The sequence below is a fragment of the Phasianus colchicus genome, chromosome 4 (genome assembly GCF_987193195.1).
Source record: "Phasianus colchicus chromosome 4, bPhaCol1.hap1.1, whole genome shotgun sequence".
Taxonomy (NCBI): Eukaryota; Metazoa; Chordata; class Aves; order Galliformes; family Phasianidae; genus Phasianus; species Phasianus colchicus.
Window position 1 is genome coordinate 15,094,174 of NC_143439.1, and position 12,888 is coordinate 15,107,061.

The 12,888-nt window shown below is 38.6% G+C and overlaps 1 protein-coding gene across 4 annotated transcripts; it reads right to left on the bottom strand.

Moving 5' to 3' along the window:
* On the bottom strand, window positions 1-12,888 carry CBR4 (carbonyl reductase 4). 4 transcript variants are annotated; one of them, XR_016465836.1, is made up of 7 exons: window positions 10,281-10,586; window positions 7,985-8,127; window positions 7,341-7,461; window positions 7,091-7,227; window positions 6,477-6,611; window positions 3,516-5,009; window positions 2-3,293 (listed from the first exon to the last, which is right to left on the bottom strand). XR_016465836.1 is itself a non-coding variant. In XM_090138732.1 (6 exons), the coding sequence occupies exons 2-6, from the start codon at window positions 8,124-8,126 to the stop codon at window positions 4,831-4,833; spliced, it is 714 nt and encodes a 237-aa protein (XP_089994858.1). In that variant the 5' UTR covers window position 8,127; window positions 12,801-12,888; the 3' UTR covers window positions 1-4,830. The 4 variants fall into 4 exon arrangements, 3 of the variants coding, with proteins under 3 accessions (XP_089994858.1, XP_031444650.1, XP_031444649.1); XM_090138732.1 differs by lacking the exon at window positions 10,281-10,586 and adding an exon at window positions 12,801-12,888 and having other exon boundaries at window positions 1-5,009; XM_031588790.2 differs by lacking the exon at window positions 10,281-10,586 and adding an exon at window positions 9,788-10,254 and having other exon boundaries at window positions 1-5,009.

Below are 12,888 nucleotides of genomic sequence, written 5' to 3' on the forward strand. Positions count from 1 at the left end.
TAAGAAGTCTAATAGAAGAATAAAGCAATTATGAACTTATCAAACGCTTGCAAAATACAACAGGTACAAGGAAAGGAAGTTATCTTCATTCTGTAACAATGAATTTCAGGTCAGCCTATGCATCCTAAGAATGGAGATGTGTTGTTACAGTGTTTCTCATCACTAATTCCAAGGACAAACACATCAGTTACCTAATTTTGTGCAGGGCAAGCAGCATTCAAATCTAAGATGAAACAAGAATGCAGAACCACAAATGAAAAAAAATAAACTGATGAGTGCACTTCCAGGGCTCTTGCTTCAGAGTTCAGATGATGTCAAGTCAGAATTCAGAACCAAACTCCTGTAGGTGGCGTTAAGGTCGATTTGTTAGTCGAGAAAGCTGACATAGCAGAGCATTGCTCAGCAGTTACTACAGCAGAAATGCAGCTCCTGCTTACAAAAGATAACGCGATAAGGGGAGCTCAAATGCAACGTCCTTTTAAGGTGAAAACTAAGCTTATTATTTCTGCAATGCAAACAGTTCTTCCTGGACAGCTTCAGCTAAATACTACTGAATAAAACACTTCTTACAAATAAAACTCACTGCATGTTAATCATCTAGAACATGTGGTCATGCTCACCTAAAGATGTCACTCAAAGCACAGGTAACCTCTGTTATTCAGTTACCATTTACAGCAAAAAGGAACCTTCAATAAAACCTACAGTCAGAAGCTGAGCATAATGTGATGAAAATACAACATACTCTGGGACTTTAGCAGAGTTCTGACTTCAAGCAATACGCACAGCCAAAGACTTCTATCCACCACTAATCTGCCCCATCTTTTCAAGCACTGATTCATTATCTGTGGTGCAGCTGGTATTGAAAAGTTCTGTTTTCATCAGCTTTACTTAAATGAACTGCATTATACCTAAAAAAAAAAAAAAAGAAAGAAAGAAAAAAGCCACATAACTGCAACAGGCAAAATCCCGCTCAGTTTTATGCAATACAAGCTCTCAAACTATGCAACACATCAAAAGAGGAAAACAGATCAACAGCGAGAGAGGATCACTGCAATGTGTTTTAACTGTGGATAATAATGTAGTCAAGACACTTAGAAAGTGGGGATTTAGATATCCACTTCTTATTCAAATTCCACTGTGCTCAACGCTGAAATAATTCAATTTCAATAAACTGAAATTTATTTTTCAAAATCACGCCTTACATCCCTGAACAGTTCAGGACATGGATTTTGCAAAATTGGTAACAGTGACACCAGTATCAACTTTGTATCTACGCAGGCCTTTGTATCTATACTTCCCTAGAACTATACAGATACATTAACCAAATTCCAACCTAATAATACCTTGGGATAGACTGCCCTCAAGAGGCTGAAATGAGATATCTTCATGGGATGTCATACGTGGACAATATACTCAGCAAAAGCTGTTCCTCCCTACATCTCCTATTTACAAGCTGCAATAGCTAAAAAAAAAACCACCATCACCAACATTACATGTCCTGTTAGAAGCTTTTGCTGATGATAATCCATTGCAATATATGCCTATAAATCAGGAAACGCCAGACACAGACAGACACAGTTACAAACACATTTCTGAAGAGAGAAGTGGAAATAAGAATTCACTGATTGAGCTAGGGGAAAAAAAAAAAAAAAACCACAACTAGTCCATTATCTTCCCTAAAGCAGAGAAGAAATACAGAGTAATTAACATGCTAGGCCTGCAATGCCCTCCAGAGCTCAACTAAAAGAGAGAACATGCAAATCACACACAAAACGTAAACTTAATCAAGTGTAAAGTCAATAGAAGAGCAGTTTTATAAAGGAATAAATACTGCAATGCACAACCCTCCTTCAGCAAGGATATCTATCCTTTCTGAAACAGTAACCTAGCTCAAAGGAAAATCACAGAGCAGGAATTATGGGTGAGTCAGAAAGGAGGTTGCAGTTAAAGAGGACTTCATGGCAACTTAAATGACAGCTACAAAAGCAGCCACCCTCAAAACATGTCTCAGAGGTCTCTTTAGAAATTCTGGGAGGTGGTGACAGGCCATGCAGGTATCAGTGACACAAAGGTGTCACTGGGACAGAAGAAAAGACCTGGAATAAAACACAGGATAAGTTGAATGCGAGCTCTGGATAGCAGCCTGCTTTAAAACACTCTCAAAAATCAGATGCTGAGGCAAAGTTTCAATACATGCCTGAAAAAAGAAATCTGGAGGAATACTGCAGAAACTGTTGGAACAGTGGGAATTTCTATAAGAGTTCATTCTAAACCAACAAGGAAGCAGAATACTGGTACTTAAGTAATAAATGGGGTCAATTTTGGTGGTAGGTGGACAGTTGGACTAGATGATGTTAGAGATCTTTTCCAACCTTAGTGATTCCATGAAAAGATTATAAAGAGTTTTAAGAAATATAGCAGGTGAAAAAATTCCACATGAATCAGAGTACAAATCATTCAATTCCACTAGGAATGGAATCAGAGAAACTTTGTATTACTAGTAGGAGAGCAAGCTGAAGTTTTCCAAATTCAAATGAGAAATCATGCTAAGTCAGTCAAGCACACTGTCCTATTTAAGAACTGCTCACACAAAAGAAAAGCCAAAATATTTTTATACAATTTGGCATAAATGCTAGATGCCCAAAATGGGAAATTTGAATGTCTATTCTAGACATTCAATGGACAGTTCTTACCTACCCTACACAATCACTAGTTCCACTGTCTGAAACAGCACACCAGGCCAGACAGAAACTTAGCCTGACCAATACAAGTACTGCTTTTCAGAGTAGCCGTACACAGTAAACTATGAAATGGATTCTTGTTTTCATATGGTCTTCAGTTCTGATTTCCAGGTTTGAAGAGAAAAAACGTATTTTAAAAAGGCTACCAACACTTCAGTCAAATACTGTATTTAAAAACAACAGAACAATTGGGATGCTTTTAGAAAATTATTAAGCAGCACACTGAGATTCTTCTAGAGCTATTAATCCAGATTTTAATCACACACTGAAAATGCTATTGTTATTAACTTATTTAACATTTCCTTTATTAAACAAAACAACAGATAGTAATAATAATTAGGGCCAAAACTCACTAACAGGAAATTAATTTAAGTCTCTTATGTTTGTTTTCTAGTCAAGATCCATCACTGGTAAAAAATGAAGGGCAGGTATGGGCAGCAGTCAAGTTACCAACATATGACTGATGGCTTGACTAGTAAAAATAGGAATACCAGCTGCCCTTCACCTTCAGTGCTGTCTGAAGAAATTCAACTATTCTCTGGCCAGTCTCTCCTATCAAAGAGAAAAACAATTAGCAGTTAGATTTTTGGAACAGACACATACAAAACACAGCTTTTCACAGCAAGTAACACCACCTCTCATCAGAGGTATCAGTAAGATAAGGCCTGCAAAAAGGTCAACGTTTACTGATATTTTGCATTCCAAAAGCAACACAAACAATTGCAAAACTCCCTGAAAACACAACCATTCCTTCTATTATTTCTTAGCACATACCTGTGAGAAGCTTGAAAATGCACTACCTTCTGGCACAAAGACAAAACTTTCCAGCCACACAAAAGAAGAAAATCTCAGACTTTGAAGACTCAAAGTTATCATCAGTGAGATCTCTTCTTTCTGTACTTCAGTTTGTGCCAAGATGGAAAGAAATTCCAAAAGCTGAATCAACATCTGGATCATGATGCAAAGAACACTGGAGCTAAGAGAAAATCCTAAACCACATTTGCAGTTTTCTTCAGAGAAGATAAAAACATCAAATACCAAAAATTACTTGATCTCAATAGAAAAGCCTGAGGTCAACCTCTTGGTAATTTTTCAGTAAGAGAAGAACATCCAAGATCATTTACAGTTGAATAATTACCTTGCTTCAAAAGCTGCTCTGAGTAAAATAAATGACTATTTTATTGACTATATATACATATTAAAGAGCGTCAACATAACACAGTTGGACTGAGCTGAAGAAGACACACAACAGCACTTTGCACTTCAAAAGGAATACTTGTCTTCTCAGCATGCACTGAATCTGTGAAAAGACTTCCATGCAGCAAGGCCTGCAACCATACCATTCAACAGTGACCAGTGTCTGTGCAGCTGGAACTCAGAAAATTACAGAATTAGCAACTCTACTGACCAATAAATGGTCCTTCAATCTAATCAAGTGCTAATGAATTAAATAATCACTGTACATACATTTAAGGATGGAACTGCACAGTTTTTGTTTTCATAAAAATATACTGCATATAATTACACCTTGTAAAGTCAATTCAGGAATGCTGGAGACCAAGAAGCTTCTACCTTCGTAGTTCCTGCTATAAACAAAAAAACAAAGGAAACTCTTTGCCACTTTGTAGGGACTGACTGATAAGAATTACAAAATCATATGGTTCACAATCTTCAACATACATGAAAAATTAGATGCAATCATAACTGACAGCAAATAAACATTTTATTCACCTTTGTGTAACACAATAATTCAGATTAAAATCTCTACTCCGTTTCCAAGCTGGAAAACGTGACTTGATAAAAACAGTGCTTTAAAAATCCATCAGGAAGTTATTTATAATTATCACCATACCAAAGGCAGACCTTTTTGGTTTTTAGAATTGTTAAATATGGAGTTTGCATACCAACCAAATGGACTCTTTCAGGTAGCTAAACAAACTTGTTGGACCTTACTGCAACAAATTAGTCATCTGATTAAAGAATATCAAGTCAATTACATACATGAATGTTAGACTAATTTCCCCCTCCTTAATTAGCATGTATATATTACCATCTTGACATTTAAGCAGGTATTTATTCAAGGTAATATCTAAATCAAAAGCTGCAAGCCACCATCTACAATTAGAGTACTCCCTGTAACATATGGGGACTCTAGAAGAAATAAAACAGCTTGTGCAACTTCATGAGGGTCTCCAAATCTTCCTAGGGGAATTGCTTTCTTCAGCTCGTCTTCTTTCAAATGAGCAGTCATCTCTGTGTGAATAAAGCCTAAGAAAGGAAAAACATGAAGAGTAACCTAATTTCCAATTAAATTTTCCCAGTGGAGTTTCCCTTGAAACCTCCAACATGACCATCCTCAGCAACCATTCTCCAAAGTCTTAGAAGTCAGTCTGCATCATTTTGTAGCCAAGAACAAATTTTTTACCTAACCAACAACACAGTTCTGGAGGCACTGATGTAATAGAGATCTGTGTTAAAAAAAGGTAACTCTTTTGCACTCAAAAAACATATTATGACTTTTCTGAAAGACAAAAAATCAACATGCCATCAAAACATATACAATAAAAAAACCATGAGTGTGAAATCCCTAACAAGAAACACCCACTGCTTGCAAGTGCTTCCACTGAATTTTAGAGCTTATTCCAGAACTTTCAGAATTTCTATTATAACTCTTACCTGAGTAATATTTCTTTACAATTTTGAAGGACAACACTTCACAACTTCAATTTTCTGAGATTTAATTTTCCCACTGTTGCACTTCCCTTCACAAAAGCTGCAGCTTCAGAAAGATCTGATCTACTGTCCATCTGCCACTAAGAAGTCGTCTCAGCTTTACTTTCTGCTGTATAAATCTCCCCTATCAGCTATTCAACTCACTGACCAAGGAAATGTATTTTTCCTGCCTGGTTCATGAGCTGAATTGGGGAAGACACAGCAGCAAAAGGCGAGCAGCAGAGCACACAGGTAACTCAGAGCACAGAATGTCAGAAAAGACATACGAGATTTTTTCTTAAGGGTGGTGGTTTGCCTGGAACAGACTGTCTTGTGAAACCATCCTTATAAACCTTCTTTCCAGACCATCTTTGTTTACTAAAAGGAAAGAAAGGGATGTTTTCAAGACAGCTTCTCGTGGTCTTTAATGTTTCTTTAATAACAAATAAACTATTCTTTACACAAAGCTATCTGCATATAGCTATTTCTAGACCAGGCTGCTCAGAGAGGTTGTGGATGCTCCGTCCCTGGAAGTGTTCAAGGCTAGATTGGATGGGCCCTGGGCAGCCTGGTCTAACATTAAATGAGGAGGTTGGTGGCCCTGCATGTGACAGGGGGGTTGGAGATTCATGATCCTTGAGGTCCCTTCCAACCCTGGCCATTCTGTGATTCTGTGATCTCTAATTATTCCATCTGTAAGGATGGCAGGTTTTGAAGGAGGAATGAAGAAAAAAAGCCATTTTTTATGTAAGTGTGGATAGAAGAACAGGTAGATGCATGCTCCTGAATTTCTCAGCATTCCCATGGAAAAACTACAGTGTTTTGTAAAAGAATATATAATATCTTAAACTATGGAGAAAATAAAACAGAAAGAAACCAAAACCAAACACTTACTTAAAAAGGTTGAAGAAAAAAATAGTAATTTATTTTAAGTACATTCAGAGTACACCAAATATCTAGCAGGCTTGAAGACCACTTACTTATTGCAGTAGTCAGGGATATACAAACTTCCCAAAAACTAACCTGGAGCAACCACGTTGACTCGAATTTGCTTTCTTGCTACTTCTTTAGCAAGAGAACGTGAAAATCCAACTATTCCTGCTTTGCTAGCACTGTATGTGCTTTGACCAGAGTTGCCTTTAAGTCCTACAACACTTCCTAAAATAAAGCAATATTGGAAGAGGTTAGATGCTAATAGCTTTGTTGTCTCAGCTTTAAATGTTTAATAGAAAATGAGATTAAAGGAGTTAAAAGTATATTACTCAATGCACATTACATTTATTGCATTAAGCAAATCCCTCAATTATCTGTGATTTTTATAAGTGCATATCTATGTTGAGGAACATGTATCAGGAAAGTAAAATGGAAAAATACCACTGAAAAAAAAAGGAACTACCACACCAATTTAGTTCTTATAACCAGAAGTTGGTAGATTTAGCTACTGAAAGTCGCTAAGCAACATTCAGAAGTTGCTGAAATTCAATAAAGGAATGAGCACTCAATAAGAAATGCTAAACATAGAAAGAAATATAAAGAAAACAGTCAATAGCAAAAAGCAACATTTCAACACTGCATATGTCAGACCATTCTAGAAAAGTACTTTCATATAATTCCATGGGATTAGACAAGCAATTTACCTATATTAACAATAGCACCTCCTTGATGATGAATCATACTTTTTACAGCAGCTTTGCAAGTCAACATTGTTCCCAAAAGGTTTGTGTGAATCTGGGATACCATATCTTCAGTCTTGGTTCTCAGTAACAAGCCATCCCTGACAAACAGACCAAAAAACACACATGAGCTCACTGCACAACCTCAATGATCACATTTACTCCTAGTTAAACATGATCAATGAGCAGAACATTACACTAACTAATAACTTACCTGTTGATCCCAGCTGCATTAACCAAGTAGTTTATAGGACCTAAATTCCTCTGTATCTCTTCAAAAGCACGTTGGACTTCTTGTTCTCTGGATATATCACAGCTGAGTGCCAAATGGCCAGCTGCATTGAAATAAAGGCACATGATGATAACAGTAGAAAGAAGTCTGTAATTCATAAATCTCAAGAATTTATAGACTCAACTGAAAAATAGAGATGTTGAACTAGTTATAACTTGAGGAATCCATTTCATCTCCAGAGAATTAAATCAGTACAATATTCAAGAACTGTATTAATTCGTTACATGACAACTCTCATCATACTTCTGGCCTTTTGAAGTCAGAACTTCAGCATGATCTGACTGGTCTCTGTTTTAGCTTGGTCAGGAGCCATGGATGACTCAATTCCTACCAACTCCCTGCTGCAACCTTGAACAACTCCTTGAATCTATTCTACCTGCATGATATGAATTGCAACATATTCACTTCTCCCATAGAGTACTGTGAAAACAAAGGTGTAATGAAATAACTTCCCCTCTGCTCCCAATTTCCTCATCTATTTAAACAATACGCTTCATTTAATGACTTACAACTTTCACAAGGCATTTGGCAGTGAAGAAATCATTGCAAGCCAGCAGTATACATACCACCAAGACCGCACGCAGTATTTTGGGCTACTTCAAGATTTCTACCAATAATTGCCAGGTGGCAGCCTTTCCGTGCCAATAATTCTGCAACAGCTTTTCCTATTCCTCGGGATCCTCCAAAAATGGCACAAACCTTGCCCATCCTAAAAAATAATTCACATATTTCAAATAAAGCATGAATTTCAGGCCCAACATTGCAGAGAACAACCACTGTTCTTGTCAATATCACGATCCTTACTTGTCTGCAGTATTTTGTAATACAAGATTACAAGAGTTGTGATTTTTTTTTTTTTAATTTTATTCATGGAAAAATAAATAGCTGAAGTAAATTAGACATCACTTTAACTATGTCTGAAAAAAAATTATGCATGTAGTCTAGAATTTGATGAAATATGTGCTTTACATATCTCAAAACCATAAGGTATCACTCAGCTGTTTATTCAAAACCAACACAGTAGATGTAATTATATTGTTTCTGCACTATTCTAATACTAAATTTAGCCTCGAGGTCTCTCTCCATCCTATGTATCTGTGCTGGACACCCAAACTGCAAACACTTCTGGAGCATGACTTGATAACACCATATTTACAGCTGGTTAAAACTAAGTTTCATCACATACTACTATGTTTTACCACTAGCCTTAGAGTTTGTTTGTTTGATTTTCTACATTTGAAGATGGAAAATGCTGTTTGAAATCTGAAATGTCTCAGAAATAGCTAGCTTAGATGTATAGGCAGGTCTGTTAAAACATGCTCCTGCAGAATGAGATTTTAATTTGTAATCTCTACAAATCAATCATCAGTTGCTTAGGGACTTCTTGAGCCAAAGGAAGGATGCAAGGAATAGTAATGAATTTCTTTTCCATACATTTAAATAAATCCTTTTTAACCCAATTATACTTTGCCTTTATAATATCTTGAGGCAATGAGTTTCATTATTTGTGGAAAAGTACTTCCTTTTGTGTTTGAATTGCTTTCTGATTAGAGAACGCTCCTTGTGTCTTCCCCTTTCTGCCCATAACTTCAGAGACTACACTTCAGGATTTTACCATATCCCCTGTATCTTCTTCCAGGTCTACTTAGTGACTCTCAAACATGTGGAAGCCACCCCATATTTTACCAAGGACTGTAGAAATCCTGTCACCCTACCCTTTTCCTTATTTAGTTCTATTATGTCCTTTTTGATGTGTTTTACCTAAAACTGCACATGCACATACACAGAATCAATTCCTATAATTGCGTCATGATTTTAGTCACAGAAGACCAGAAAATGACTGGGTGCTCTGACAGATTTTGGTTACAGAAGACTGAAATCTGCCAGAAGGAGCAGCCCATCCGTTTACAGACCAGAAAGTGATCAAGAAAAGTGCCTGAAATCAATCCATGTGCCCGCTTCCCAGCTGGCACGTTGGATTCCTAGGAGCAGGAAGAAGATAGATGCTTCTATCTCAAGAACACATACAAAAAGATGTGCTGTGCAAAGACAACTTCTTAGTGAGAAAAACAGGTACTACGGTCTCACTAGGAAGGCTAACCTTTCAAATACTCACATTAGGTAACTAGTCTGCAACAAACTAATCGAGAGGTTTTGCACCCAAGAACTGTAGCTCTTACTGACTCAGCAGAGACACAGCCAAGCTGTATTTTGTTGACATATTTTGTTACAAGTGACGTCTCAGTCTGCATTTTCCACCACGAGGGATCTATTATGCTCATGGACATGATTTAGCAGAGGGTTGTTAAAGTTAGGGTAGTATTGTTAGGTTGTGGTTGGACTTGTTGATTTATAAGGTCTTTTCTAACCTGAGCGATTCTTTCACAGAATCAACCACACAGACTCTGGGAAGTTCTTGTCTTTTTGTTGCAACAACGTTCTCTTTTCCTCCATGTTCTACCTACTCTCTTATATACACATGAAAACTGGAAATAACACAGGTGGAGAAGAACCTCTGGAAGCCATCTCATCTCATTCCCCAGCCCAAAGCAACACCAGTTTGTGTCTCATCACTCAGAGCCTTGTCCAGGTCAGTCTCTGAAGACGTCTGAAGGACGTAGAAAAGGCTTTCAGAAGGAACGCTTCACATCCTCGTGCATTCACCAACTATTTACAGGAGGCGTGTTTTGACACACACACACACAAAAAAAACCAACACCATATCCTTCGGAGTTGCGACTTGATCCCCAAAGACCAAACTTCCTCCGAGAAACAGGTTCTCCTCGAGGCCAGCACGCAGCCCGCCCCAGCGCCCGCTCCCCCCCCTCACGCCCCCGTGACCCCGCGCAGCTCCGCGCTCACCTCGCGGGGCGGGGCTCCGCACCACGGTTCCGGCGGTCGGGCTCAAGATGGCGCCCACGCTCGAGCGCAGCCCGCCCAGGAGCCGCGGGGGACGCCGGGACGTAGAGCGTCCCACACGCCGCGGGGGCGGCGGCGTGAGAGGCTAAAGGCTGAGGGAGCGCGCTGCTGTCAGCGCTGGTCGCTGCTTATATTCATGAATTATTATATATTCACGTTATAATCGCTTGTACAGCTGCCCTTCCCACACCCCTGCAGAGCCCGAAAGGAGCTTTGCAGAAAAGATCAAATGACGTAGCAGAGAAACGCTCCTCACAGCGTTTCTGCCAGCCTCAGCATTGAGCTGTTTGGGTGACCAAACTACCGTGCTTTTGTTCCTAAGTCATCTTTACTATTGAAGACTGCTTTGCTTTTTTTTTTTTTTATTTTCAGACCATCCAAAAGTGGATGGTTTTGCACAATTAGGTGCACTTTTTCAATATACACACGAGTATACGTTCCCCCTTATTTGCCGTGCTTCTGTGAAGCCTTACATCTCAAGCAAAACACGCTCAGAACAAAGTTGTGAGAGGCTCTGGCAAGTCACTGCTGTTTTCAGGCTCTCCTGCCCAAACAGGTTTCCCCACAGCAACCCGATGATTTCACACCTAAGCTGATTTCACACCTGAGCGTGAGGACTGTGCCGAAGTTCCACCCAGGCATGGAGGAGCTGCATCCCGCCCTTCTGCCCCTCCCAGGGCTGTCATGCAGCACGTTACACATTAAATAAAAACAATCCTCCCCTACCACACCCGGTCTTAAAAGTAGGTATTCAGGAAGCATTGCAGAGATGACATCTCACAGTGCCTCCAGAAATGTCTTGCCTCCCTCGATATATCATCTCCTCAACGAGGAGTGCAGTGCCAGGGAGCACATCAGTCTCCTTCACTTCTCCTTCATAGTCTCAACTTTCTCGTTCTGCCTCATTCCTACTCACGTTTGCTACATATTTATATTTGCTGCAAGATAACATCTATGGCAGTCATGCCAAAAATATATCCTGCAACAACCTCTTTGGGTATCATTCCAATTGCTGATGAAACGAGTCTTTTTGATAAGTATTTCTCGGCAAACACAACTGGGTTTCAGTTCATATGCTTACAGAAAATTGCTGTCAGCATTAGGACTAAAAGCAAAACGTTCTGAACAGCCAACATTTTCATCACGCTGTGATGCTGAGTTATTCCTACCCTGGCATATCACATTAATCACAACTTTAAGCATCAAATCTCCACTCAGGGTATGAATAACTTGGCATTGTTGCCCACTCTGGTCCTGTAATGCAGCAAAATTCGTTTCTGCATCTATTCATATTTCCATTTAGTGCATTGTATTTACTGTGTCTTCAAGTTTGATTTGTTGGGAAAAGGGAAGAAACTGTGATGCTAGAAGATGACAACAAGGAGAAAGGAGCAAAAAGAAGAGGTTAATAAACATGGAAAAAATTTAACTGATGGTTTAGATTGAACTCAGTAAGTGAAATACTTTCATGATTTCTCCTACTATCTACTTAGAAATCTGTAGCATGCATGAATAGGAAGAGACCACAGGCTGTTTGAAGCTGGAAACTGAAGGCATAATGGCATTAAGCTACTTCTTTTATAGCGTCACCTATTTTTCAGGATTGTTCAGTGTAGGATCATGAAAACTTTTGCAAGATTAGCACTAATGAGGCACAGATCTATTGAGCAGAGGAATACCTGGTTTAAGGTGGCACATCTACTTACTGACAGAAAGCAGCAAGTCAGGGGACTATGCAGCCATTTCCCCCATAACTGCAAATAGCTGTGATCCTAACCAGGACTTACACTGGCAGAACTTCAGCTGATGATTTGCCAGCAGTGAGTGTTGAACATGGTCCATAATAAACAGCAACTGTGATAGTGATAGCAACAATCACTCATATCTCACAGACTGCTCACCTCCTTTATCTTCACCAGCATTACAGGAAATGTCAAAGACAATATTCTTTACAGCTGTTACCCATTTTACAGCTTGAAACACATATAGTAATACATGGAAAGCTTTCAAGGAACTCAATTCCTAACATTCAATTTTCTCTATCAGATTGTCCTAAATAAATCTAGTTTCATATCTCATCTCCTCACAGAAATACGTTGTTGTCATTTCATCCTGATCATGCATTTCACTAAGCAGCTGAAGACTTCATCTCCTTGTGAGAGATACAGAAGCCTTTGCCTTTGTAGTTCCTTCCAATGATTGAGCGTTAGAGTAGTAAAGCATAATAATACCCAATCAGCTGGCTTAATGAGGTAGAAAGTAGGTTATTAAAGATGAGAAGAGCTATTTTTAGGTGACTGCTGGCACCATTTTTAAATTTATCTATTATAGTGAGTATTTTCCCTTAAAAAAAAAAAAACAAAACAAAACATAAGCAATTAGCATCCTTAGCAAGAATTAATCTATTCCTCACTTTAGACCATAGCAGATGAAGTGACGGCTGTTTATATAAAAAACACATACCTTATTTCAACAGTTTTAATCACTTCTCATAGGTATGGATTTTCATGAGCACAGTTCATTACAAAATTCTCCTAGAAGTCCAACATGT